The following is a 26,741-nucleotide window of genomic DNA, read 5'->3' on the forward strand; positions in this document are numbered from 1 at the left end:
AAACAATACAAACTATCAGAGGAAGCCCAAAAAAAATCCGAACAAGCCAAGGTGAATGCTGCAAATAAGAAGTACAGCCACCACCTTGGGGCTGGCGGGTACAAGAAGTCAGTTAAAAAATGGCAGAAGATGGAGCAGGACCTTATAGATAGAGGCATCAGGCCGACGACTTGGGATTGGCCGGATAGATCCAAGTGGTGGTTATTTGCTAATGGCGTGACACTAAACCAGTTGGATGGAAGTTTGGTCGTGCCCGAGCATATGCAAGAAGTGTCCCGCGATCTAGTCGCTGCAATAGATGAGACTCAACAAGGAACATTCCATCCTCAAAGGGAGAATGATGAGCTGACAAGGGCATTAAAGAATCCGGAACACCCTGGACGAGCCCGCGGCATCGGCGTGGTCCCATGGAAAGTTGCTTGGGCCGGAGATCCCTCTTACAAGACTCACCGAAAGAGCAAAGCCGAACAGGAAGAGAAACTTCGTGCCATAGAAGAAAAGATGAACGAGAAGGTTGCGTCCTTGGAATCTCAGATGGACGCCAGGGTCAATGAGGCGGTGCAGCTAGCTCTGAGCCAAAGGGGCACTGCTGGGTCGCACCCGGATGTTGTGATAAGCCCGGCCTCTCAGCGACGCAGCAGCTGTGCATCCACGGCGGCGCCCGACGTACAAGCGGAACAGCACCCCCAGATTGAGCCAACAGCGGTAGATGACCAGAGGTATCCAGTGGATGATGTCACCATGCCGACACCGTGCGAGCTTCATGTGCGAGCAAGAAATATATCCATTCATGTCGCATACGGGTCAGCCCTGCCCCTGAATCCTTCTACTACAATTCATGGAAGGCCGATACCTCCTGGATACACCTCCGTCACAGTCGAGCAGATAGTTGGAAACAATGAGGATCTTGAGCTCGACTTCGTTGGAGGGGATGGAGAGAAGACATTGGGAGACGCACTGCACGGGGTCGTTCTATGGCGCAAGGCCGACATCAAACTTACTGCAAGCACAACGGCTCCCGTGCAGACCGATCGCCCGTCTCCGCGGCCTACCTCACCACCGTCCCCACTACCACCTCCTTCACCACCGTCTCCGCCGGCGCAAAGGGCCATGAGTACTCCAACTCCTACACTAGAAAAGGGAAAGAAAAAGACAGCATCCCTCCCAGCGGCTGGACCCTTAAAGAAGAAGCAGAAAACGGTCGAAAGACAATTAACCTACGAGAAAACCGCTGAGGAGTTGGAAGAGGAGACTGCTCGATATATAAAAGAACAATTGAAGCCTAAAGTCCCCCCGCCGAGGGAAAAGGTACCTCTAGAACTAGGGAAAAAGCTTCTCGCAAATCTAGACAACCCACCAAAACCGAAAAGCTTACCCTCGGACTATGATCGTACTCTGACAAAGGCACACAAGGTGAGAAATCTGAAGAAAAAATGTGACAAGACCATTCCTCAACTTGGCACACAACAAAAAGAACTCGAGCCCCTCCGGGTGCCAAGGTTGCCACTCCTACACCCGACGGACGTACAACTCCAGGCGGACCTACAGGCCGCAATATTTCTTTCTGAAACTGGATTAACACTAGAGGAGGCAACGGGGCATGTGGAGGCAAAAATCCCTGTCGCTCGCACTATTACTCCATTCCAGCATGGAAAACCGTTTGTTACTGAGGAAGAGGAGAAAAGTCTAGGCACGCAGATGTTCAATTTGCATAGATGGTACCTGCGAATGGCGAAAGATGAAGGGAAAATGTTTGGAGTCAAGTATCGTGACCATGATTTCTTCCGCGGGGAGGACGACTTCTGGGTGTACTTCCAAAATTTATATCACATTTACCATCGACAAGCCATCGACGCCTCTATCATCACCATTTGGGTTTTGTAAGTATCACTTACCTCTGCATTAATATTTTTTTGTTAACAAGAACATAATTATATGTGTGCATTATAAATTTTGTATTGCATCATTTAGACAGGAGATCCAAAGAAGCCGAAAACATAGATGACACCATCAGATCGGCTTCATGTCTCCTTTGCTAGTCAACCAGAAATTGATCAACAAAAGTTACAAGGAAACGTGCGAAAATATGTACGATTCGTTGACTAGGCAAAGTTACAAATCCTATATATTCATACCATACAACTTTGGGTAAGCCTTGATCGACTCAAACCTCTGTTATATTACTAAATAAATACTAAGTTGTCTAATACAGTTATGTATATATCCTATCTATATCTGCAGTTATCATTGGATTTTACTCATACTTTCCGTAGAGACCGGCAATCTTATAGTCTTAGACTCAATGAAAAATCCATATTCCGCAATCCAACATATCATAGACCCCTTGAACAGGTAAGTTCAGTTTGCACAATCAAATCTTTTTTCTGTTAATAACAATTCCATAATATCAAACTTAACTTTGAGCGTAGGGTTTGGAAAAAATTTGTGAAAAATAACAAAGGACGTGGTCAATGGAGGCCCGAACTGAACGTTAACATGGATTATCCGGTATGGTCATTCATAAAGATTTGTCTAGTTAAGTATATAATCCCAAATTATTCTAAATTGAGTAATTTATTTGTTTCTCCTGAAATGTGCGAGACAACAACAAGGAACTGATTGGTGCGGGTACTACGTATGCGACTACTTGCACATCATGACTCCATGCGGGAAGGCTACTGATGAAGAAACGAGAGTACGTCCAAACCGTTCTCTAGTATATTTTCATAATTGTACTAACGCACAGAATGTTAGTGCTTTTTTCCTAAATGATAGATGTCTCAAATGGGGGATGAATGTTACTCTACTGATCGGATCAACGCCGTGTGCGAGCAGCTCGCCGGATTCATTTTGAACGAGATCTTGGATCCTAGAGGCGAGTTCTACCACGACGGTCACATCGATAGAGGACTTTCATCGACATCCTGAGGGGACTAGTAGTTGGACGGCTAACATGACTTGTACATTTGTAAATATTTTTAAACATTATGCCTTGATGTTTGTAAATTTGTAAATATATTAGTTTATGTAATTAGCTTAATTATATGCTCGCATTTCACTTTTAGTTAGTTTCAAATATTTTCTGAAAACGAACACGAACAACCAATGAACGTAGAGTACTGTAGAGCTTGAGTGCGTTTAGCAATTATAAAAGAATAAACAGTAATAAATAGAACAAACAAACTGGATTTGAGAAAAAAAGGGAAAATGTCATTGGTACCGGTTGGAAATACCAACCGGTACCAAAGGACTGCCACCTTACGTCAGCGTAGCAGCCTCTTTGGTACCGGCTGGTATTTCCAACCGGTACCAATGGAGGCCTAAGGCACCGGTTGAAAAACCCGATGTCTTAAGTAGAGGCCAATGGTCGCGGTTGCGGGGCACCGGTTGGAAAACCGGTGCCTTTGGCCTTTCTCAGCCAGTGCCCAAGGCCCGTTTTCTAGTAGTGTACACTTTGAATGCTGGAGTCTTATAATTTTTTCAAATATCAGGATTCTACTTGTTTTATTCATATCTAGGAGATGTTGTCGATATGGTTTTTGAATGTTGCGCACCCATGAATTGGGGGTATTTAACTATTTGCCATTCTTATGGTTTGCACCAGCTCGTTTGCCATCCTTCCAAATGAAACTAATTTTTTGCCAGTCTTCAACACGAAGCTAATCTTTTGCCAATTTAGCTGACGTGGCGAGCCAGATGGAGCCATATCACCTCGCCAGTGTGGAAGACGCACGCGAAATGACCCCTGTGCCCCTACCCACTCGTGCCTCTCCTCCACTCGCTGTCTCTTCCCCGCGTTGCTCTCCTCCTCGATGCCGGCGTCCAGGTTCTTCTCGTCGACGGCAGCAGCTCGAGCCTGGCCGTGCGGCATCTTCACCTGCGGGTCGCGGTTCTCTTCCCTCTCGGCCTCTTGCTCCTTGGCCACGCACTCCGCGCTCGCCACTCCCTCTTCCCGACGGCCTCGCGGTGATGGCCGACGCCGAGTTCGCGCTCCTCGGCGTGGGCGCCGCTGCGCTCGAGCTCTCCCGCTGCGTCGTCCCTGCAGTTGCTCGCGCCCGTCACACCTCCTTCTTTTCCTAAATCAAAATAATTGCACGTCACATCACGGGCTAGAGCTTGCCCGGTGCAAAATCATGTGCTAAATCACGCATGGCCAATCCAATCCATTGCTGAGGAAAGAGGAAGCAGCACCTGGTACTTGCGGAGCTCGGCGCCAGCGCTTGACACCACAGGGAAGTCGATGACGGCCATGGACTCGTCCAGCGCGAGCGTGCGTGGAGCGGGAGCCCGTGGCGGCGAGGTCGCCGGCCGGCTTGTTCACGACGACGCCGCCGTCCGGGTCCGCCCCAAGGCTTGGCGCTTCCTGCATAGCGATAGAAGCTCCTCCTAAGAAGCCGTTGGTCCGGAGCGCGGGCCCATGCATCGCAACGGAGTCGGCTTCACGCCATACCTGCGCGAGAAGCTCGACGAGGACGCCATCTCTGCTGCCGCTCTAGTTGGAGTGGTCCTGGCCGCGCTGCGGCGAGGAGCAGCGACGGGCGGAGGGGGAGGAGGACTTGGGGGAGGAGTCGGGGTCGGAGTGGTCGCTCATGGCGACGACGGCGCTAGAGATCATTGGGAGGGCAGGTGGAAGGCCTCGAGCTCTGGGCGCGCCCACTCGTCGGCGGCATCCGCATGGAGGACGACGCGCGCCCTGATCTCCTCCGAGTCGGCAGAGGCGGCGCTGGACATGGGGGATCCACCTCGGCGCTCTGCAGCAGCAGGGGCAAAGCAGAGGAAATTAAGCGGGGGAGGGGGCGGTTTACAGGAGGAAGACAATGGAGGTGCAAGATAGATGGAGGTAGGCAGGGGCACGGGGTCATTTCGCGCGTGTCTTCCACGTTGGCGAGGTGATATGGCTCGATCTCTCGCGCCACGTAGATTAAATTGGCAAAAGATTAGCTTCATGTAGAAGATGGTGGTAAAAAATTAACTTCGTTTGAAAGAATGACAAACAAGCAGGTATAAATTGTAAGGATGGCAAATAGTTAAATACCCCCATGAATCGGGCATTCCATATGTAAATCTTGTTTATTCCGGCACATGTCTTGATAGTCATATCCTACGACTTGCAGTCAATTTTCATGGTGGGAACTTAAGGAAGAATTTCTGTGGTGGGAACTGAAAGAAGGAATAGTCTAGGTAATGAACAACGTGGTCAGTTGAGCTAAGCGACAGGACAATCGAACAATAATACAATGTTGCATGTAACATTAGTTTTTCGTTTTGTCCAACGGCAACAATTAGTTTTGATTGACATCCGACCGCTAGCAACCCCGTTCTAATTAACCAGCGGTAATATTTGAGAAAATTTCTTATTTGACACATTGGTAAAAATGACTAATCCTTTATTGGTCTTGCAAAGTTGAACTTTCCTATCTTCCCAATATAACACAAACATATAAGCTTTAAATGAAAAATAGGGAAAGAGAAAAATAAATAAATAATAAATACAAAGCAGTACAACAAAAAATAAAAAACAAAATTAGAGAAATATAATGTAAAGCAGTGTGGGTCAAATGTTCACATGCAGTAGCAGTATCAGTTAATAAAAAATACAATTCAAAAAATAAACATAAAAGACTACAGCATGGAGCCACCAAAGTATTATTGGACCGAAATTAACCTCGCTGGCCCGCAAACAGGCTTCGGGTTGGGAAAAATATAGCGTGATATATAGCATACAGAATTCGCCATTGTTTTCTCTCATGGCTGGTCGCTCGAAAATAAATAAAATATTATACAGAATTGACTCACTCCCTAGTTACTGGAGAGCTCAAACGTGGAAATAGAACAAAAAAAAAACAGGCCAGTGGTTTACTTATCTTATTATTATCCTCTTCCTCTCCCATTCTCTCTTCCTCGATTTCTCCCTCCGGTTCCCCTCCCACCCTCGGCCCTCGCCTCTCTCCCGCGCGGCCGCCGCCCGCTCCCTCCTACCGCTTCTGAGCTGGGGCGGCGGAGCGCGACGCCGCTCCGGTCTCCTCCGCACCCAACCAAGCAAAACCAAACCACGGCACTTGGCGGCAGGTTTTGAACCCCTGCCCCCGCTTCCATGCCGACGCCTCCGCTCTCCACCATTTCCACCCACCACCGCGCCCCGCCACCATGGCCGCCTCCCAAGACCGCCACCAACCCACGAGTGAGAACCCGGTGCGGCGTGCTCGTGCCGCCGGCCGGTCAAGCACTGCAGACGGCCGCCGCTGCTCCAGGTCCGAGGAGCACCGACTACCCGCCCAACCGGGCCCCGAGCTCCGACGTGAACCTGCAAATTCAGCGCCTCTGTCGGACGGGCGACCTCGCGGAGGCCGTGAGGCTGCTGGGCTCTGACGGCGTTGATGTGCGCAGCTACTGCGCGGTCATCCAGCTCTGCGGGGAGGAGAGGTCGCTGGAGGCCGGGAGGAGAGCGCATGCCCTGTTGCGCGCGTCCGGCGGTGGAACGGGTGGGATTGGGAGCGTTCTTGGGAAGAGGCTAGTGCTAATGTACCTCAAATGCGGCGATCTGGGCAGTGCGAGAGGGGTGTTTGATGAAATGCCACCTCAGGTCGCCGACGTCCGTGTCTGGACTTCGCTGATGAGTGCGTATGCCAAGGCTGGTGATTTTGGAGAAGGTGTTCTGCTGTTTAGGCAGATGCACTGCTGTGGGGTTAGTCCGGATGCACATGCCGTTTCCTGTGTTCTGAAGTGCATTGCCAGTTTGGGCAGCATCATGGACGGCGAGGTGGTTCATGGATTGCTTGAAAAGTTGGGTCTTGGAGCAGAATGTGCGGTTGCTAATGCTCTCATCGCGTTGTACTCAAGGTGTGGCTTGATGGAGGGTGCGATGCAGGTATTTGAGACTATGCATCCCCGGGATGCCATTTCTTGGAATTCTATGATTAGCGGTTGCTTTTCCAATGGATGGCATGGAAGGGCTGTTGATCTTTTCGGCAAAATGTGGTCTGAGGGTTTGGAGATCAGTTCGGTGACGATGGTCAGTGTTTTGCCTGCTTGTGCGGAGTTAGGTTATGACCTTGTTGGGAAAGTCGTGCATGGATACTCTGTGAAATCTGGATTACTTTGGGATCTTGAATCATTAGAGAGAGGAATAGATGATGTTCTTGGATCAAAACTGGTATTCTTATATGTGAAATGTGGTGATATGGCCTCTGCAAGAAGGGTGTTTGATGTGATGTCATCAAAAAGTAACTTGCATGTGAGGAATCTGTTAATCGGTGGCTATGCAAAGGCTGGTGAATTTCAAGAAAGCCTCTTAATTTTTGAGCAAATGCATGGGCTTGGCATTACCCCAGATGAACACACCATTTCATGCCTTCTGAAGTGCATCACTAGTTTGTCTCGTGTCAGTGATGGCTTGGTGGTTCATGGGTATCTCGTAAAGTTGGGTTTTGGGGCACAGTGTGCAGTTTGCAACGCACTGATATCGTTCTATGCAAAATCAAACAGGATTGAGGATGCACTCGAGGTGTTTGATGGAATGCTTCATCAGGACATCATTTCTTGGAATTCAATAATTAGCGGATGCACTTCCAATGGCTTAAAGAGCGAAGCTGTTCAGCTGTTCATAACAATGTGGATACAAGGGCAGGAGCTGGACTCAGCTACGTTGCTAGGTGTTTTGCCAGCTTGTTCTCAGTCATGCTATTGGTTTTTAGGAAGGGGGCTTCATGGCTATTCAGTGAAAACTGGATTGATTGGGGAAACACCTCTTGCTAATGCACTTCTTGATATGTACTCAAATTGCTCAGATTGGCATAGCACGAATCAGATATTCAGAAGTATGGATCAGAAAAATGTGGTGTCATGGACAGCAATGATCACAAGTTATACTAGGGCAGGGCTGTTTGACAAAGTGGCTGGATTACTCCAAGAGATGGTATTGGATGGTATCAGGCCAGACGTCTTTGCAGTCACCAGTGCCCTACATGCATTTGCTGGTGATGAATCCTTGAAACAAGGCAAATCCGTCCATGGATATGTCATCAGAAATGGAATGGAGAAACTTCTTCCTGTTACCAATGCACTTATGGAAATGTATGTGAGATGTGGGAATATTGAAGAAGCACGGTTGATTTTTGATCGTGTGACAAACAAGGATATAATCTCATGGAATACACTGATAGGAGGTTACTCCAGAAATAATCTTGCCAATGAATCCTTCCTTTTGTTCAGTGAAATGTTGCTTCAATTCAAACCTAATGCAGTGACCATGACCTGCATACTTCCTGCTGCTGCAAGCCTTTCATCCTTGGAGCGAGGCAGGGAGATACATGCTTATGCACTACGAAGAGGATATCTGGAAGACAATTATACATCCAATGCACTGGTGGACATGTATGTTAAGTGTGGTGCGTTACTGCTAGCTCGACTTTTGTTTGACCGATTGACTAAGAAGAACCTCATATCTTGGACCATCATGATCGCTGGATATGGCATGCATGGTTGTGGAAGAGATGCCATTGCCCTCTTTGAAGAGATGAGAAGCAGTGGTGTTGAGCCAGATTCAGCCTCTTTCAGTGCCATACTGTATGCTTGCTGCCATTCAGGTCTTAGAAATGAGGCATGGAGATTCTTCAATGCTATGCGAAATGAACACAAAATAGAACCTAAATTGAAGCACTATGCATGCATCGTTGACCTGCTTAGCCATACTGGAAATCTGAAGGAGGCTTTTGAGTTCATTGAGTCAATGCCTATTGAACCTGATTCAAGCATCTGGGTGTCATTGCTGCATGGATGTAGAATTCACAGGGATGTCAAGCTTGCAGAGAAGGTGGCAGACAGGGTATTCAAGCTGGAACCAGAGAACACTGGATACTATGTTCTTCTTGCCAACATCTACACTGAGGCTGAGAGATGGGAGGCTGTCAAGAAGCTTAAAAGCAAGATTGGTGGTCGAGGGCTCCGTGAGAACTCTGGCTGCAGTTGGATTGAGGTTGGAGGCAAGGTTCATGTCTTTGACGCGGATAACCGGAATCACCCACAGGGAAGCAGGATTGCAGGGTTCCTGGATAATGTTACCACAAGGATGAAAGAAGAAGGCCATGATCCTAAGAAAAAGTATGCTCTGATGGGTGCCAACAATGCTGTGCATGATGAGGCACTTTGTGGGCACAGCTCGAAGCTCGCCATCGCATTCGGCGTGCTGAATTTGTCAGAAGGTCGGCCAATCCGCGTGACGAAGAACTCACGGGTTTGTAGCCACTGCCATGAGGCTGCCAAGTTCATATCCAAGATGTGCAACAGAGAAATCATTTTGAGAGATTCAAACAGGTTTCATCGTTTTGAAGGAGGCAGGTGTTCTTGCAGAGGGTACTGCTGAATGAAACACCAATCATGTAACTAAAATTTTGTCTGTTGATAGCAGAGAGTACATATTTTTGCTACTAGCTGCACCATATTATCTTGCGTATGCAGTGATTTGTCTTTAAAAGTTTTAGAGGTGACTTTAGAATGGTGTGGGAAGATTCATTTGTAAGAAACAACACTTTCTGTGCGCTCGAGAAACACAGTTACAATCCCTACTATGTACATATGTGTCTCCATTTGGCAATAAAATTCAGGCAACCTAGTTTCTTTCCAAAAGGTAAAGTTACAATCCCTAGAAATGTATAAAGAGATAAAAAGGGTGAATACGTTTCAACATGTAAAATGTCAATCATGTCTTTCAGCAGACACAAGACCTGCTAAATCATGTGAGAGGTGATTGTTATGCTACTGACTTGAGCAGCTAGCCGTCCGCTGGCCGTGTCGCCGCGCCGGCGCGAGCTCGCCACGCTGCCGCTGCATCTGCCTGCGCGGAAAAACGATGTGCTGGGCTCGTAAAAGCCCATTCAGTTGCTGCAAAAAAAATAAAAGCCCATGCAATTGACCGGCCCATGGACGTATCCCTTCGTCTACCTCTGCCACTCCGCTCCACCACCTCCGCGTTTCCTCCACTCCATTTCAATAAAAAAAAAAACATTTCCATCCCTCTGACCCTCTCCCAAAACCCTCGTCTTCCCCCACTGGCCACCGCATCAACAGCTCCGAAAAGGCGAAGGGACGAGGAAGGAGCGGGGATGGTCGTGCGGATCCGGCTGGCCCGGTTTGGATGCCGGAACAGGCCCTTCTACCGGCTGATGGCCGCCGACAGCCGCTCCCCGCGCGACGGCAAGCACCTCGAGGTGCTCGGATACTACAACCCGCTCCCCGGTACCGTCCAATCCTAATCCGGTGCTCCCCTCCATCAAATTGCTTTGATTCCTTAAGGTCGAATAACCTAGCCTTGCGATTGGGTAGGGATGAGCAGTGACGTGTGTGCTGTTTTGCAGGGAAGGATGGTGGCAAGAGGATGGGGTTAAAATTTGACCGTGTGAAGTGAGTACACCGGCACTCGTTGTCCTTTCGTTGCAGTAATAGATGGTTGTCGAACTAGTTGGTCGTGATCTGGTTGTCAAACTGTCCAACAACTTGGCATTGTGGAATGCAAGAGCACTCCTGGAATTACCTCTCCTCCCTTTTCTGCTTTGTTATTGAACTAGCTATTTGCCTTTTCCTACAAGTTTTTATTTTACTCAGAAGCTAGTCACGTGGCTAGTCGTTACTCGTCAGTAACCGTTCTGTTTATATCTAACTTTTAAACCTTTGAGGTGAAGAGAAGGTCAAATTGTAACTTTGTTATCCTGTCCATAGTTTCAAAAGTTCCAAATCCAGGGCTGATGCTAAGTTGCTAACTGCTAGATCGTAGTGTCCATGTTTTGCAGCGCATTACTTAGTGCTTGGGATTTTACATGCCCTTTTGGAGTGCTGTGCATCCTCTGAATGCTTATTTGCAGGAAGTAAATTATTTTAAGCGGTGCAAATGATATACCTTTTTTGAACCCTATCAATTTGAGAATTGAGATCAGTTGATAGAAGCCGACTTGGAAATTTTATCATCATTCTAGTATTTCAGCCTTTTCCATCTGCGTGGTCAAATAATTTCTGGAGTATCAGAGTATGATAGCATGATGTGAACTGCCCATTGAAATTGTTTGACTATTCATAGGCATAATAGGCATGGCATGGGGGAAAATATATCTGTATGACCGACTTTTAAGAGTTACAGTAGATTTTTTTTTTTCAAAGTTTCAGTAACTGCTCTGTAGGTGGCCAGTTTTGTGGTTTCTCTTGATGTTTTCCAGCTGTTGAGTTCATTATTTATTTTGGTCGATATGTGCTATGCTGCCTTTGACAAGTTAGTGAAGGGACAGTGATTGTCTACAGAACATGTATTTGTTTTAGAGAATGGAATGATATTAGGTTGTCACTCACAGACTCATTCTCAGGTAACTATCGTCTTGCTGCAGGTATTGGTTGTCGGTTGGGGCACAGCCAACAGATCCTGTTGAGCGCATACTCTTTCGTGCAGGAATTCTACCTCCACCTCCAATGTTAGCTATGGCACACAAGGGCGGGCCTCGGGACAGACAACTTATTGATCCGATGACTGGACACCCTTTGGACATTTATGGTCTCACAATTGTTGATGACCCTAATGCTCCAGATGGTGAAAATGGAGCATCGATTGAGAAGACGGCTTGAATGGGCATGATAATATTATGCATTAGTATAACTATGCTACATATGAGTTGTTTTAGCATTTATGCCCTGCAGGTTGGTTTGGTAGCTTGTTACTGTTGCACAATGTGAGAACTTTTTGCCAAGTGACTTCTGAACAATAATTACTTTATGCAACTGAAGTTTAGCCCTGAAAAAGCTTCTATTTTGCTTTTTCTTGAATATTCTTCACCATACCTCTATGGAACGTGGACCTGATACTGCACAGACTTATCTTTGTTCACTATTTATCAATAGGCTGCGTGTAGAATTTTGAAAGTTGTATGCTTTTTTTTATTGTCGTGAGCTTGTTATTGGCCTCTTTGAGGATAGAGTGAGGGCTAAGCCAGGCTTATGCTGAGTATGATTATTTGATAATTTTGAGACCTCTACTTTCATTATGAGGTAAATACTTGGTACCTGCTCGGCTGCTCATCATGATCAATTTTTTGAAGCATAAAGTTGGTTGCCTAAGGATGGTTATTCTTTTTTGTCATACCCAATCAGAAGCAATGCTTTTATCCAAGCTGCTAGAATGACGATATATACTTTCTTGACTTGCAAAGATAGCAGCTGGCGTCTGTTTAGATACCTATGCTGTTTGTTTATACAGATGAAATGGTGCAGTTATTTGAAGTAGAACCAAGTACTTAGTGTCATGACAGTGTGTGTGGGATTGATGCCTTACTTGTACTCGTCTTATTGCTGCAAGACAAGTTTACCTACCTGGAAGCAATGTTCAGAGTCGTATGTTATGGCCCAAATAGGCTAATTCTTTTTTTTAGTCCCTGAATAGAAAACATTGCAGTGTCAGTTTTAGTTAATTCAATTCAGTGCTTGAATTTTGGATCTGTATGTGTTGATTGGAGTGGTCTTATGCTCTTAGTGACTTGCAAAACTATCCATGAACATAGCGCATGAAACCATGGCCCTTGAGTTGTTCACCATGAGGATTGTTTAAGATTGATACAACACAGCACGTATATCTAGTCAGGAATTAAGGTATATACACTCTTGCAATTGTTACACTGTTACTAGTAGACTAGCTACTCGCCCTAGTACCAATTTCACTTTTATCCCTTGCATTGTTACATAAGGTATTTCTTCTCACTGAGGCCACCCCATGCACGCAAAATGCTAAAGCAATGTCACCAAGTAACCTTTATCTTCCACATCTGCGACCCAAAAATTTTTAAAGCCTGCAACTGCAACCATGTCCAAAATCTCTTCTCAACTCTCTCCAATCCTATCAAGAACATAGTGAATTTGTGACAACTGACAAGTGAAACCCAAGTCAGAAGTACTGCAAGACCTGAACACCATGGAAACGCCAAGAAGTTGTAGTTCACCATGCTTGCTGATCTTTGTGCTAGCACTGTCCCATTGCTGCAGCATCACCACGGCGAGCTGCAGCTTCACCATATCCAACTACTGCTCCCAGCCCATCTGGCCGGGGACGCTCGCCGGCGCGGGCACGCCGCAGCTGCCGACGACGGGGTTCAGGCTCGATCCGGGGCAGACCGTGCAGGTCCCGGCGCCGGCGGGGTGGTCCGGCCGGTTATGGGCGCGCACGGGCTGCGCGTTCGACGCCGGCGGCCAGGGCGCGTGCCAGACCGGCGACTGCGGCGGGCGCATGGAGTGTGCGGGCACCGGCGCCACGCCGCCGGCGACGCTGTTCGAGGTCACGCTGGGGAAGGCCGCCGGCGACCTGGACTACTACGATGTCAGCCTCGTCGACGGGTACAACCTGCCCGTCGTCGCCGTCCCGCGGGCGCGGCAGGGCGCCGCCGGCGGCTGCAACGCCACCGGCTGCATGGCCGACCTCAACCGCTGTACGTTCCGCGCGCGTCCATGTCGTGTCCTAACTACTAGTAAGTTTTTGTTGCTCTGTCTGACACCTGAAATTCTGTGTGTGTGACAGCGTGCCCCAAGGAGCTGCAGGTGGACCGCGGCGGCGGCACGGTGGCGTGCCGGAGCGCGTGCGAGGCGTTCGGGCAGGACCAGTACTGCTGCAGCGGCGCCTACGCGACGCCGACGACGTGCCGACCGACGGCGTACTCGTCCGTCTTCAAGACGGCGTGCCCGCGCGCGTACAGCTACGCCTACGACGACGGCTCCAGCACCTTCACCTGCGGCAACGCCGCCGACTACACCGTCGCCTTCTGCCTCCCTCCCTCCGGGTAATCTCGCCGCGCAACACGCCTCGCCATTCGTCTTCACTGAACATTGCTAGTGCAACGCACTGATCAGACTTCACACACTTCAGAATCCACAGCCTCTGAAATGTGTTTCTGGTCAGAGTCACAGATCCTATATCCTTGTCTGTTTGCACAGGTTGCAGAGTCCCGGCGCCGTTCCCCTAGGATCGCCGCCGGCCTATGGACAGAGCACTAGCGGTGGCACCAGCGGCGCTGCTGGCAGCACGCCGCCTCCTGCTACTGACGACAATGGCGTCGGGAGCACCAACCCGCCGCCACCTACTACTGACAACAATGGCGTCGGTAGCACCAACCCGTCGCCTCCTACTCCTAGTACTGACAACAATGGCGTTGGATGCACCGGTCAGCCGCCTCCGGCCGCCAGCAACGGTGCTGGAACTGGAAGCACCTATCAGCCGCCGTGGATGACGCTGTCGTCAGCCAGCACGATACACGACCAGCTGTGGCTCCTGCTGCCTGCAGTGCTCTTGTTCCTCCTCTGGTCATTCTCGCCATGAACGTAGTCAGGGCGTCAGGCACAGGTCTTGTAGGATTCACTGACAGTAGTTCCGTGGACTCCGCATGTGTAGCACTAGCAGTGATAAAATCCACCATAGTCAATCGAGATGGAAACATGTACAGATTGAATTAGCTTATGTAGAATCTGGACAATAAACTTAAAAATAATAATATGGATAATAAAAACACATTGTTCGTTTCTCCATGAATTCAGTTCCTTTTCTTTTTCTTATTAAAAAAAACTGGTATTGAGTTCCTCTGTTTAGTTGTTCTTGTTGTTCTTCTCAGAATGTTCAGTTGTTCTTGTTCACCGGCAGATTTTATTTTTTTTGGAAGAAATCATCACTACGGTCGATCACAATTCTGAAGAACACGAAGAAGAATCAAGACAATGAACTAGTGACAAATTTCCATGAAATTCAGGTTTATCGCATAACTCTTGTTACATGTCAGGTACTCTCTCTACTGTCATGAAGGGACGACAATGGGAGCCGGCGGCACCGACTCCTCCAAGGGCCAGCACTCCCACTCGCCGTTCTTGTTCTGCGACAGGGAGAAGTGCTTGGGCGTCCAGACCTCCCCCTTGTCGTTCCTCTCCTTGGCGAGCTTCCTCGCCTCGTCCTCCACCCGCCGCTTCGCCTGCCGGGCTTTCTCCCAGTCCTCCTTCAGGAGCGCGTCGCTGACCTCGCCCCACACCACGGCGGATTCCGACGGCGCCACGCCCTGAGACGAACATGATCATCGATCAGCACAGGGATTGATCGAAACGATGTCAAACCAAGTTTTTCAGAGTTCAGGTTGAAATGATTTTCAAGAGCAATTACCTTGTGGTCTTGAACGACCGGCGTGGTGAGGTTACCAATGGCTCGCTGGGCGTCGTACAGCACGGAGACCTCGCCGGCGGCGACGTCCTTGAGCGAGACGGTCCTGTCCCAGGACCCGTCGACCTCGTAGATCGTCTCGTCCCGCGACGCCGAGCGGAAGATCCTGCCCCTGACGCACCTGGCGTCGCCGCCGAAGCCAAGGAAGGAGCGGGTCCGGCAGTAGCTGAGCTGGGCCTCGAGCCCGGAGTCGGCGCAGACGACGCGGACGTCGCCGGCCCACTCGACGGACGGCGCCGGGAGGAACCGGATGAGCAGGTTGGGGCAGTCGAGCTCGTAGCGCTCGGCGTGGCGGGCGAGGCGCAGCTCCCGGCGGCCGCGCACCGCGGCCTCGATGCTGGCGCTGTGGAACCTGGGGACGGGGCTCTGGCACCAGACGAGGCGCACGTCCCCGGCGGCGTCGGTGGCGTGCAGCGCCGAGACGGGCGGGCGGTGGGAGACCTGCTCGAGGAGGACGTTGAGGGGGCCGCGGGACACGTGGTGCGTCTCCCCGAGCACCGGGTTGTAGGGCGCGAACCCGAAGATGGGGGGCCGCGTCGTGGAGATGCTCCAGGCCACCACCGCCGTGAGGCGCTCCAGGCTGTCCTTGCCCCGGGCGCACCGCCCGAGGAGGTCCTCGCCGGCGCTGTACACGCCCTCGCCGTACATCTGGAGCTGCGACTTGGGCAGGTTGAACGTCGCTGGCAGCTGCAAATTTTCACAGAGAGACAACAGCATTCCGTCGTCATGGATTCAAATCCAACATTGTTGATTGAAGCAGCTACGACTACGATGATTGTCATCGTCGTTCTTGCAGGACATATTCCCGTTGAAAAAACTCTCTCTTCTAAAATGGAAATAGTAATCAAGCTCCATTGCTCAAAGCATGGAGATTAATAAACAGAGACCTGACATGACAACGAAATGAAACTGGTCATCATGGTTCATGGCGGTGTTGACGCTGTCTGCAACCGCAGTCAGGTGAGAAGAAACAAACAATGATCACGTCCCGATTCAAAGGGACCAGGGCGGATCCAGCACCGGGTCTAGGAGGCAGTCCTGCTAGACCCGAATGAGCCCCCCCCCCCCCTCTCCCTCTTGAGCCCCCTCTCCATTTTTGAGAAAAAAAGGAGGAGGAAGGAGAAATTAGCCCCTTCTTTTACCATTTTGAAACTCGTTTTTGTTGCCTAGCTGACCAGGCGCCAAGCGTACCTGCTCCTCACTTTCTCTCGCATGCAAAATCCCATCGGCTACTCCATCACTGTCAGCCCCCAAATTATGTGCTGTTGTTAGTGCTCCTAATTACTCGAAGCAACTGGGTAAAGTACTCCTCCATTTGTTCCAAAATAAATAAAATTTATTTACTCTACAAATCAAAGACCTTAGCTTATTTTTAGCTTGTAGACCAAGTAGTTTTTTTTAATAGAAAAAGAAATAGTTCCGGTCTCAACGCCCTTAAACCAACTAGGTGAAGCCTAGCAACGCTGGTAAACAAACAATTTAGGGAGAAGTGCATGATATGATGCCAATCATGTGATTAAATTGTTAGATCCTAGACCAAATGGATGGGGCATTAAGACCTAACACTATCTAATTAGAGCAACACTTTCAGCAATAAAAAAATGCGTGAAGTGTAAGTTCGGTTTCACTGGGATGCATCTGAAAACAGTAACCACCGTACCTGGAAGTGCGAGAGGTCGGATCCCGGGCTGACGTTGCGGAAGAGGCTGAGCACCCGCTGGGCGAGGTTCGCCGGGCGGAGCTCCGCCGCGAGGCCGCCCTCCAGCGCCAGCGGCGGCGTCAGCACGGCCGCCGCCTCGAGCTCGCCCTCCGACTCCACCTGCACCGCCGGTTCGCAACCAGTTTTAGCCGCCATAGAAATCGGGAAGCACGGCCCGGCGTGCGTTCACGGGCTGACGGCGACCAGCCGCCACTACTTAGAAAACAAAACAGGGCATCGGTCCAGAGGAAAAGTACCACCTGCAATTTGCACCCGGTACTAATGAGAGCATCAGTACCGGGTGCAACGGTAGCTCGTACTTTTGATTTGGAGCAAGTGTTCAGGGGAGCCTTTGGCATCGGGTTATGGCACAACCCGGTGCCAATGATCAAGAATTGGCACCGGCTCGTGCCATAACCCGGAATTAATAAAAGAGACATCTTTTAGTTCCGGGTGATAAAACAAACCGGTACTAAATGTTGAGATTGAGCACCGGTTGAAGAAACCACTCGGTACCAATGCCTCTCGCGTCTGATATTTCTAAGCGCTGACCGTCCCCTCTCGTCTCTCTACCCCTCTCATTTCGATCTCTAGCTCTCATCTCTCTACCTCTCTCGTTTCTCTAGCTCTAGCGGCGGCCCGGCGTGGCCGCGCGTCGGCGGAGGCGCGGATCCGGTGGAAGTTGGGCGCGCAGGCCCGACAGGGCGGCGGATCTCTCCCCGGCGGCGCCTCAGCACCTCCCTTGCGCCCCGTCCTCTCTGCTTCGGCCGCCGCTGGTTGCTGGCCTGGCCGCGGGCCGCTGGTTGCTGGCCACGCTGCCGCGCGCTGCTGGCCACGCTCGCGCGTCTCTGGTCGCCATGGCCACGAGGAGCGAGGCAGCTGCCTGAATCAAGCTAGCTCGGTTCGCCGATGGATCAACCGATGGACATGGAGATGGAGAAGAAGGACGCGTCGTCGGCGCTCCAGAGGAGCCTCTCCGCCGTCACCTACTAGTTAGTGCCTGCTCCTCTCATGGTTTCTGCTGCGACGATCGTGGCAGGTTGGGTTCTCCAGCTGACAACCGCGGCCGTGCTCGTCGTGGCAGCTGCGGCGCGTGCGGGTACGACCTGCGCCTGCGCTCGTCGGACCGGAACACGGCGGGCATCGTGGGCGGCAGGTACGGACGCGCAGCGCGGCGCGGGGTGGTGGCCTTCGACGCCATCGACGACGCGCGGTTCGGCCACACCGACGAGTTCCGCTGCGTCGACGTGCGCGCGCGCAGGCTCTTCGTGCGCCGCACCCGGCTCCTCTGCCGCAAGTGCGGCGCCACCCTCGGCTTCGGCTACGACGACCGCGGCCGCGGCGCCGACGGCAGCAAGTCCCCGCGCTACGACATCAGGATCCACGCGCTCCAGCCTCTGGCCGACGCCGACGACGGCGACGGCACGGCCGCCTAGCCGCCCGCGCCGTCTGACGGTGCCTGACTTCTCCTTCCTGGCTTTGTATTGAATTGAATGTATTGAATTGAAATTTTTCTTCTTTTTGAAATTTTTCTGAAATAAAGATAGCATGTGGGATTGTATTGAATGTATCAATCTTGTAATCGATTCTTTGAATGATTTGTGAGATTTATGAAATTTGTATCGGTCGATTTAATATTTTGTAGTTGATTTGAAATGATTGTTGCATTAGAATGGGAGAGGATACAGGGGACGGGAGAGAGGCTAGCGAACGGGCAAGGCAGCAACCGGTACCAAAAAGTCCTTAGGCACCGGGTGATTCACCCGGTGTCCTAGACGATCACCATTGGTCCCGGTTTCGAGGTACCGGTTGTAAAACCGGTAAATGCTCATTTTTAACCGGCGCCTATGATCTTTTTTTTCTAGTAGTGCGCCGCCGCCCGCCGGTGAACTTGCGTGCCTCACCGCGCGCGACTGGTCGACTGGACGGTAGCGTCACAAGCGACCGGCCGGGCTGATGACTTGTCGTGTTACCGTCGGGTTCCGTTCACAGGAGCAGCTATTATACTAGTAGTTTTTTTTTTCAGTTTCTATGATTTTTTTTATATAGGAGAGAAGCTTCTACTTGTGTTAATACAAGTGTAGTATTATGCTATCGTAATCTTGGTCATTAGTGTATCAGCTGAACTAGAAACGGACGGTCAGGATTTGTCGGAGGGCAAAGCCAAAACACGGTGGCAGCGGAGGGCACGAGGCCGGCACGCTCCGCCGCGAGATCTTGCCAGCATGCCGGCTCGCCGCCGGTCGAGGCGCTGCGCTGGCTGACGCTGCCGAGCTCATCACCATCAGGAAGGAACAAGGGCCGTGTTTGGTTACATGTGAAATTTTTCGCGCACGTTTTTCGAGAAAAGACAAACAAAAACTGAACATGACCAGCGAGACAGAAATTTGGCCGGGCGCGCCAAGGAAGGTTCCAAATGGCACCGTAAAGAAATGGCTGCTAGCTCCTGCATGCGTCCGTTGCTCTCGAGGCGCTCTCCTCGTCATCTGCGGGATTCAGGAAACGGCCGGCTCGGGGAAGGGGCGGCCGCTCCAAGAACCGCCACCGCCCCCGTGATCCCGCCGGCGGCGCGCGTGCTGACCGAGACATCTGAAATCGCCATGCGTGGAGTGCACTGTACGCTTGCAGCAGCAGCAGCAGCAGCTGTAGGTAGAAGCGGTGTAGTAGGTTTGCGTGGAGACGGAGAACGCCGCCCTCTTGCGAGAAGAAAAGGGCAACATGCCAACATGCATCCGTCGAAGAGGAAAAGAAAAGGGCGGCATGACATGGAGCAGTGGTCGCCGTGGCCGGATGGCGAGTCTCTGCGTCGTCGTCGGCAGATGCGCGTCTGCACGTCAGCGCCGGCCGGCCGGCCGGCCGGGCGGCGGTAGGACGCCGCGGCGTGTGAACGGACGGGCGACGAAGCGAGCGGGCGCGCAAATGTCAGCGGGGCTCTAGTTTATTGGATGTTGTTATTTGTTAACGCGGCTAAGAAATGAGAGAGGTGAATGTGTCCGGTCCGGAAAGAGCCCCGTCGCCCGAACGTGTGGTCGTGGCGACGAAAGGGGAGGAAAGGAAGCCGCGCGCGGCGACGGAGAGGAGAGCCCGGACAAGGACGCGCCTTTGGTTCCCCTTCCGCGCGCGGGGCACAGCAGGCTCCGGCGGCGCCGCGCTCCAAACCGAGCGGGTCAGCCGGCGGCGCCGCGGCCGGTCGCGCGGACTGGGCGGCGGAGCGGAGAGCGCGGCGCGCGCGCGGCGACGGAAAGGTGGAGCTAGCGCCTCTGGGACGACGTGTTGTAAGGACAAAAAGACAAGCACAAGCACGGTAGGCGGCAAAGCTAGTCGCAAAGCACAAGCGATTGTGTGGACGGAACCTGCTTTCTCTTTCTTTAACGCAAGTCGCAAAGCTAGCGTTGGAGAGGGAGAGGCCGCAGCTCGCCAGGTGCATGCATGCCCGGCCGGCCGCGCCCAGGTCGGGAAGAATCTTCCACCGGAACGGCCGGCGCGGTGGCGGTGGCCGGCGCCGGGGTGGGCGCACGCGGCCGGAGGTTCGCCGTCTCGATCAGACCGCGCGACATGCGCGCTTGCTTGCTCGGGAGAATCGACGGACCCGGAGACGGAGAGGCAGGCGAGGCGTACCATTTGGGCGCGCGGGCGGGGAGCGAGGATGATCCGGTCCGGTGGAGGAGCAAGCAAGCTGCTAGCCGCCGGCGCGGATGACGACCGCCGATCGATCCCCTCCGATCCCTCCTCCCTAGCTCTTTCCGCGCGTGCCGCGCTGCAGCTAGGAATAAGCCAGCTGCCCGCGACGGTGCGAAGATGTTCAGAGCTCCTCCTCCCCGCCGATCGATCGATCCCCCTTCGCCTTGCTTTCTTTGGCAGCTCCATCCATGGCCCCCGGCCGCGCGTTTATTTATATCCACAACCCCGCGCACCCGTCTCTCTCTCTCTCTCTGGGTATGGGGCCGGGCCGGCGTGACGTCATCTCCGCCGTGTCCCGGTCGGCCGGTCCATGGGCTTGTTTGGTTTTCTTCCACGATCTTTAGCGCACGCAAGTCGAGAAAAAAATCTCGTATGTATGGAGTCCAGAATGTAGTCTATTTGTAAAATTTTTCAGAAATGAGTGTAATTTTTCGTGACGAATCTAATGATGGTAATTAATTGATGATTGGCTACAGTGATGCTACAGCAACCATTCTCTAATTATACGGTCAAAGGCTTCATTAGATTTTTCAAGGTTCCTAGCGCAAGCGCAGGGGTTCTGAAAGATTTTATAAACTGATTTAGTTTGACACCATAATTAACGATCAAAGCTATGATTTTCTAACATTCTACGTAACCAAACAAAGCCCATATCTTGGCAGGCTTCGGGTGGGGAGTGGGACATGCACTCGTACTAGCGTGCACACACATTTGTTTTTTTTTCAAAAATAAAGAAAGCATGGACACACGCATACTCTCTCAGCTCGCTCGAGGCCGAAAGCGCGGCGATGGACCCTCACGTCCCGTCTTTTTTTTTGAAACAGGATGTAACTTGCATTAGATAAGTGAGAACACAGTACATCCTATTTTTACAGAAAGGACCCTAAGTAAAAAGAAAATTACAACAGAACCCTTACTATGCTTCTTCCTCCTCCCATCGAGCTGCCAACTCTTCCATCCGCGTCCGCAAAGATCATCAGCTGTCGGTCCCTCCGATCTGGCCACACCAACCCAAACTTCCCCTACTCCGCAAGGAGTGAACCTCCAAAGACCAGGTGCCGCAAGACCCGCCTCCAAGAACATCAGGAAGAGAAGCAGCAAGACCAAAGAAGAAAGAAGACAAACTCCTGTACAAGGACTCACGGACCCAACGCCACCGCCGGAGCACACGACGACGAAGAAGAGAAGCCCGGAGTACCTTATTCCACGAACGCGGCGTCGTCTCCCTCATCCGAGCGCCGTCGGGGAAACGCAGACCACAAGCAGCCACCAACTGAGGAGAAGAAGAGGCAGACGAAACCGCCGTCTTCAACACCGCCGGAGACGCCGCCCAGGTAAACACCGCCCTCCGCTAGCCCGAAGGCCGTCGGAAGCAAAAGAAGCCGCCATGGATCGAACCTCGCCACCTCCACCCGGAGCGAACGGAGGCAGTGACGCACAGCCCGCCGGCAACCCTAGCTACCTAGTCCTACCCTAAAACTAGAAGCTAAACCTACGGCGGCCGCCGATCCGCCCGATTCCCCTGCAGTACTGCCGCCGGAGCGGCCTCCAGCGAGGGGAATCTGGCTGATCGACGCCGGATTTGGCTCCGCCCCTCTTTCGCCTTCTCGGGAACTGTTGGGGAGAAGGGGAAAGAAGGAGAGCAGCGGGAACGATCCATATGGAAGCCTCCCTCCACGGGCTCCACCCATCCATGGTCGCCGGCATCAGGTCGGTTCTCGCCTTCTCGGTGCTCCTTTGATTCTTTCCCACATGTAAAGCGGGACCTTTCTTATTTTCTTGTTGGCTTTTATTTTTATATAAAAGCCAACATCTACTGACCCCGACACGTTCCCGATCATGAAATCTAGAAATTCCATGTGTTTTTGGTATGGATGGGAATATTCCCCCTTTTTTAAGTGATTCTCGCCTTCTTTGTTTTGTTTCCTAAACTCGGGAGTATAGTACATACTATAACTCTGGTGGCGCCAGCCAGACAGCCATTTGACTGAGATCAAACTCAGTTAAGTACAGCCAGACAGCCATTTTGACTGAGCTCAAACTCAACGGAGCTAACTAGGTTGTGCTAAATCAGGCAGTGTGATTAGTGCATAATAAACTAGCGGTCATCATGACAGACGACGTAGAGTAGCAGTAACTCCGAAGTAATCGTGACTTGCAGCAACCTCCCGTGTCAACTAGTTTTAGCCCCACCGTGTTGGCAAGTCCAATCTGTGTCCGGGCTAGGATTATCACCACCAAAGCCAAGGTGATGTTTCGTTCAAAAAAATTTGCACGGTATCCGTTATATTGAATCTTCGGACACATATATGGAGCATTAAATTTAGTTAAAAAAATAACTAATTACACAGTCTAACTGATTAGCACGAGCTGAATCTTTTAACCCTAATTAGTTTATAATTGAATATTATTTGTCAAGTAACAACGTGTTGACGCAGAATTGACCAACACACAAGCGCTAGAACACGCAGGATAGCAACGATTAGAACCTGACGAAGCTCGCCGGCGACCGGTCAGACCGGTCGCACAACCGGTTAGACCGGTCGGACGCAAAGAGGCTTCGCGAAGACCTAAAATCACGAGCTCGGGAGGGACCCCGTCGGAGCTCGCAGATCTAGGGTTGTCTTGAGGTCGGCAGGCCACTCAAGACGTCCTTCAACGCCGTAGAGACGAACAAAGACAGCACGAGGTTGGAAAAGCTAGGGTTTAGGAAAAATAGGAAAATAGTAGATTGATTGATTCGATTGGGTAGTAGGACCTCAATCGGTCGTGGCCTTTATATTTATAGGCCGGGGAGGACGTACCCCTTCCAAATCGGATTACAAACGGACTCTACAAATCAAATCTAACCTGATTCGGATTACACAGGATCAGACCGGTCAGACCGGTCGGTCTTCGGCAATGCCAATTTTGGCTGCCAACATACGCCCCTCTGTTTTTTAGTAAGCTTTGCAAACTAAAAAGCAAGTGCCAGAAGCTAGCCTAATTACATAGATTTGCATAGAAAGTACAATGCTAAAAATAATGCTAAGGGCGATATTCTATACCGGCCGTCTTCATCTTCAAGCGTCTTGCCACACGCTGGGGTAGTATTTCTTCAAGTATCTTCCATTAAGAGCTCTTGGAAGACGCTCTCTTTGCATCGTCTCCACCACATAAGAATTCCTGAAGATAACTTTGACAATCTTGTATGGTCCTTTCCAACTTGGCGACCACTTGACGAACTTATTGCTCTTTGTCCCAAGAGTTAATATTGTCTTCCAAACCAATTCACCAACTTGAAATTTTTTTGCTCTTACCTTCTTGTTATAAGCTCTAGCAATCCGAAGTTTGTCCTTCTCAATTTCCTTCAAAGCTTACAACCGCTTGTCGCTTACTTCAGCAATATTGTCCATCATCGAATCATAATAATCAACAGCAGAAAGGTCATTTTGTTTAGCCAACCTATAAGCGTCCAGATTCATCTCGACGGGCAAAACGGCTTCTTGACCATATACAAGCTCAAAAGGAGTAACTTTAGTAGCACCATGTCTAGATATACGATGAGCTCATAATGCTTCGGATAATACCTCATGCCACCTCTTAGGATTCTCTTCTATCTTCTTCTTGATGAGATTTATCAAGATCTTATTACTAGACTCGGCCTGACCATTGGTCTAAGCATAATATGGAGATAAATTGAGTACCTTAATCTTGTAAGATTCAGCAAAATCACGTACCTCCTTTGAAATAAAAGATGATCCTCGATCTGTTGTCAAAGTTTGAGAAATACCGAATCTATGAATAATATGATATGTAATGAACTCAATTACCTCCCGATGTATCATATTCTTCAAATGATTCGCTTCGGTCCACTTAGTAAAGTAACCCGTAGCAACCAACACGAAGCAATGTCCCTTTGAAGAAGGGGGATTAATCTGACCAATGAAATCCAACCCCCAACCTCTGAACGGCCATGGCTTGATAATAGGATGTAATAACGCAGCAGGCAGTAACTGAACATTACCAAATCGCTGACATTTTTCACACCCTTTATAATATCTAAAACAATCCGCCATCATAGTTAGCCAATAGAAACCGGCTCTCCTAAGCAACCACTTTATTTTAGAAACTGATTGATGTGTACCACAGATGCCTTCGTGAACTTCTCCCATAGCAACACGGGTCTGATCAGAATCTAGGCACTTGAGAAGTACATCTTCGACGGTTCGACGATAAAGCTCATCGTCAATCAAAAAACATATTTAAATGCCAAACACCGAATATTCCTCTCCACGCCATGACCAGGGTCCTTTAAATATGTCACAATAGGCACCCTCCAGTCAGCAACCTCGGCCTTCCCTTTGGAATTGGAAGTGGCGGCCGACTCGCTGTTTTCAGCAAAGCGACCGGTCAGACCGGTCAGACCGGTCTGGGCGGTCAGACCGGTCGGGGCGTCCGATATGTCTGGTTCGTCCAGAACCAGTAACTCGGCTGTTGCTTGCATCGGTTTTCTCATGTTAAAATAGTTTTTTAGTAACATTGTAGTCAGATGCTTGCTGAGCCAGAGCATTTGCCTTCTGATTACTATCTCTTGGAATATGTCGGATTACAAATTCATCAAAGTAAGAGATAATATCAAGGCATCTATCAAAATATGCATTTAAAGAACTGTTATAACATTGGCATACCTTGGATACTTGCTGCACCACCAGAAGTGAATCACCATAAGCCTCCACATGTTTAACGCCCATTGACTCTAAGAACTCCAAGCCAAATAGAAGTGCTTCATATTCAACTGGTTGTTCGTGCGTTCTTCTTCTAATCGATTTGAGAACTCAAAAATAGTATCATTCGGGGAAATTAGAACGGCACCAATCCCTTGTCCATCATCACAAGTCGATCCATCAAAGAACAACTTCCATGGTGTGCAAGTAATATATCCGACCTCCAAATCATGCTCATCATTAATACGATGTTTAACAATGAAATCCGCTACAATTTGGCCTCTAACAGCTCTCAAAGACTCATAAGCCAAATCATATTCAACAAGCGCATCAGCCCACTTTCCAATTCTACCACTTAAAATCGGTTTTTGTAGCATATGCTTAATAAAATCGGCTTGACAAGTAACTATGCAGGTACTTGATAAAAGATAATGTCTCAATTTGGTACAAGTATAATATAATGATAAGCACAATTTCCCAATAAATGTATACCTTGTTTCCGCATCAATAAGTCGTCGACCAACATATGTGATAATATACTCCTTTCCTTCGGTTTCTTGAGTCAAAACAGCACCAATTACTTTGTCTTCCACAGCCACATAAAGCCCAAAAGGAATGCCTCTCTTAGGCGCCTTGAGAACCGGTGGTGAAGACAAATACTTCTTGATCTTCTCAAAAACTTCTTGCTGTTCCACCCCCAAGTAAATTCAGCTTCATTCTTTAACCGAAGAATAGGAGTAAAAGCATCAATCTTTCCAGACAAATTAGAAATAAATCTTCTCAAGTAATTCACTTTGCCCAGAAGCTTTTGCAAGTCTTTCTTGCAAGTAGGAGCCTCCACTTTCTTCATGGCTTCAATTCTCTTTGGATCAATCTCTATGCCTTTCTCATGAATAATGAAACATAAGAACTTTCCAGCCGATACACCAAAAGCACACTTGAGCGGGTTCATTTTCAATCCATACTGACGCATCCTCTCAATAGCAAGTCTTAAATCAGCCAAATGATGACTCATATCGGCCGATTTAATCACAATATCATCAATATAGCTCTTTGATAAGTAGCACCAGCATTCTTCAAACCAAAAGTCATAACAACCCATTCAAATAAACCAACGAAACCAGGACGTCTAAAGGCCGTTTTAGATGTATCTTCTTCGGCCATGAATATTTGATTGTAACCCACATTGCCATCAAGAAAATGATAACACGATGTCCAGAGGCTTCATTGATCAACATATCGGCTATAGGCATAGGATATTCATATTTAGGAGTAGTTTTATTAAGATCTCTAAAATCAATGCATACTCTAATCTTACCCGAACCTTTCTTTTCGATGAGCACAATATTAGAGATCCACTCTGCATAACGACAAGACCGAATAAATTCAGCATCTAATAAACAATTAATTTCTTCCTTTATCCGGTCATACATAACAG

The 26,741-nt window shown here is 49.8% G+C and overlaps 5 protein-coding genes and 1 long non-coding RNA gene across 6 annotated transcripts; 4 read left to right on the top strand and 2 right to left on the bottom strand.

Annotated features, from left to right (window-relative positions):
- Positions 1-3,608: 3,608 nt before the first annotated feature.
- On the bottom strand, positions 3,609-4,849 carry LOC120677526. The gene is made up of 3 exons (XR_005676352.1): positions 4,451-4,849; positions 4,192-4,363; positions 3,609-4,076 (listed from the first exon to the last, which is right to left on the bottom strand). It is a non-coding gene; the product is annotated as an uncharacterized LOC120677526 (long non-coding RNA).
- A 1,000-nt stretch (positions 4,850-5,849) lies between these two features.
- On the top strand, positions 5,850-9,624 carry LOC120677727 (pentatricopeptide repeat-containing protein DOT4, chloroplastic-like). Its single transcript, XM_039958903.1, has one exon. The coding sequence runs from the start codon at positions 6,095-6,097 to the stop codon at positions 9,359-9,361; it is 3,267 nt and encodes a 1,088-aa protein (XP_039814837.1). The 5' UTR covers positions 5,850-6,094; the 3' UTR covers positions 9,362-9,624.
- Positions 9,625-9,961: 337 nt separating this feature from the next.
- LOC120678699 (30S ribosomal protein S16-2, chloroplastic/mitochondrial-like) lies at positions 9,962-11,811 on the top strand. The gene is made up of 3 exons (XM_039959998.1): positions 9,962-10,233; positions 10,353-10,398; positions 11,370-11,811. The coding sequence occupies exons 1-3, from the start codon at positions 10,101-10,103 to the stop codon at positions 11,602-11,604; spliced, it is 414 nt and encodes a 137-aa protein (XP_039815932.1). The 5' UTR covers positions 9,962-10,100; the 3' UTR covers positions 11,605-11,811.
- A 174-nt stretch (positions 11,812-11,985) lies between these two features.
- Positions 11,986-14,545, top strand: LOC120678698 (pathogenesis-related thaumatin-like protein 3.5). Its single transcript, XM_039959997.1, has 3 exons — positions 11,986-13,451; positions 13,541-13,799; positions 13,954-14,545. Exons 1-3 carry the CDS (start codon positions 12,941-12,943, stop codon positions 14,333-14,335), a joined length of 1,152 nt encoding a protein of 383 aa, XP_039815931.1. The 5' UTR covers positions 11,986-12,940; the 3' UTR covers positions 14,336-14,545.
- Positions 14,546-14,697: 152 nt separating this feature from the next.
- Positions 14,698-20,798, bottom strand: LOC120678697 (oxysterol-binding protein-related protein 4C-like). Its single transcript, XM_039959996.1, has 4 exons — positions 20,535-20,798; positions 16,878-17,036; positions 15,161-15,904; positions 14,698-15,059 (listed from the first exon to the last, which is right to left on the bottom strand). Exons 1-4 carry the CDS (start codon positions 20,781-20,783, stop codon positions 14,805-14,807), a joined length of 1,407 nt encoding a protein of 468 aa, XP_039815930.1. The 5' UTR covers positions 20,784-20,798; the 3' UTR covers positions 14,698-14,804.
- LOC120678700 (uncharacterized protein At4g08330, chloroplastic-like) lies at positions 17,826-18,368 on the top strand. Its single transcript, XM_039960000.1, has 2 exons — positions 17,826-17,908; positions 18,001-18,368. The coding sequence occupies exons 1-2, from the start codon at positions 17,826-17,828 to the stop codon at positions 18,350-18,352; spliced, it is 435 nt and encodes a 144-aa protein (XP_039815934.1). The 3' UTR covers positions 18,353-18,368.
- Positions 20,799-26,741: the final 5,943 nt, after the last annotated feature.

The sequence above is a fragment of the Panicum virgatum genome, chromosome 6N, assembly GCF_016808335.1.
Source record: "Panicum virgatum strain AP13 chromosome 6N, P.virgatum_v5, whole genome shotgun sequence".
Lineage (NCBI taxonomy): Eukaryota > Viridiplantae > Streptophyta > Magnoliopsida > Poales > Poaceae > Panicum > Panicum virgatum.

Excerpts from the sequence above, each read along its gene's own strand:
- LOC120677727 (XM_039958903.1), top strand. The coding sequence starts at position 6,095 with ATGCCGACGCCTCCGCTCTCCACCATTTCCACCCACCACCGCGCCCCG.
- LOC120678699 (XM_039959998.1), top strand. The coding sequence starts at position 10,101 with ATGGTCGTGCGGATCCGGCTGGCCCGGTTTGGATGCCGGAACAGGCCC. Across the intron at positions 10,234-10,352 it reads ATACTACAACCCGCTCCCCG|GGAAGGATGGTGGCAAGAGG; the intron begins GTACCGTCCAAT and ends GCTGTTTTGCAG. Across the intron at positions 10,399-11,369 it reads TTAAAATTTGACCGTGTGAA|GTATTGGTTGTCGGTTGGGG; the intron begins GTGAGTACACCG and ends GTCTTGCTGCAG.
- LOC120678698 (XM_039959997.1), top strand. The coding sequence starts at position 12,941 with ATGGAAACGCCAAGAAGTTGTAGTTCACCATGCTTGCTGATCTTTGTG. Across the intron at positions 13,452-13,540 it reads CATGGCCGACCTCAACCGCT|CGTGCCCCAAGGAGCTGCAG; the intron begins GTACGTTCCGCG and ends TGTGTGTGACAG. Across the intron at positions 13,800-13,953 it reads TTCTGCCTCCCTCCCTCCGG|GTTGCAGAGTCCCGGCGCCG; the intron begins GTAATCTCGCCG and ends CTGTTTGCACAG.
- LOC120678700 (XM_039960000.1), top strand. The coding sequence starts at position 17,826 with ATGGATCAACCGATGGACATGGAGATGGAGAAGAAGGACGCGTCGTCG. Across the intron at positions 17,909-18,000 it reads CTCTCCGCCGTCACCTACTA|CTGCGGCGCGTGCGGGTACG; the intron begins GTTAGTGCCTGC and ends TCGTCGTGGCAG.
- LOC120678697 (XM_039959996.1), bottom strand. The coding sequence starts at position 20,783 with ATGGAGCTGCCAAAGAAAGCAAGGCGAAGGGGGATCGATCGATCGGCG. Across the intron at positions 15,905-16,877 it reads CCGACCTCTCGCACTTCCAG|CTGCCAGCGACGTTCAACCT; the intron begins GTACGGTGGTTA and ends GAAAATTTGCAG. Across the intron at positions 15,060-15,160 it reads CGGTCGTTCAAGACCACAAG|GGCGTGGCGCCGTCGGAATC; the intron begins GTAATTGCTCTT and ends TGTTCGTCTCAG.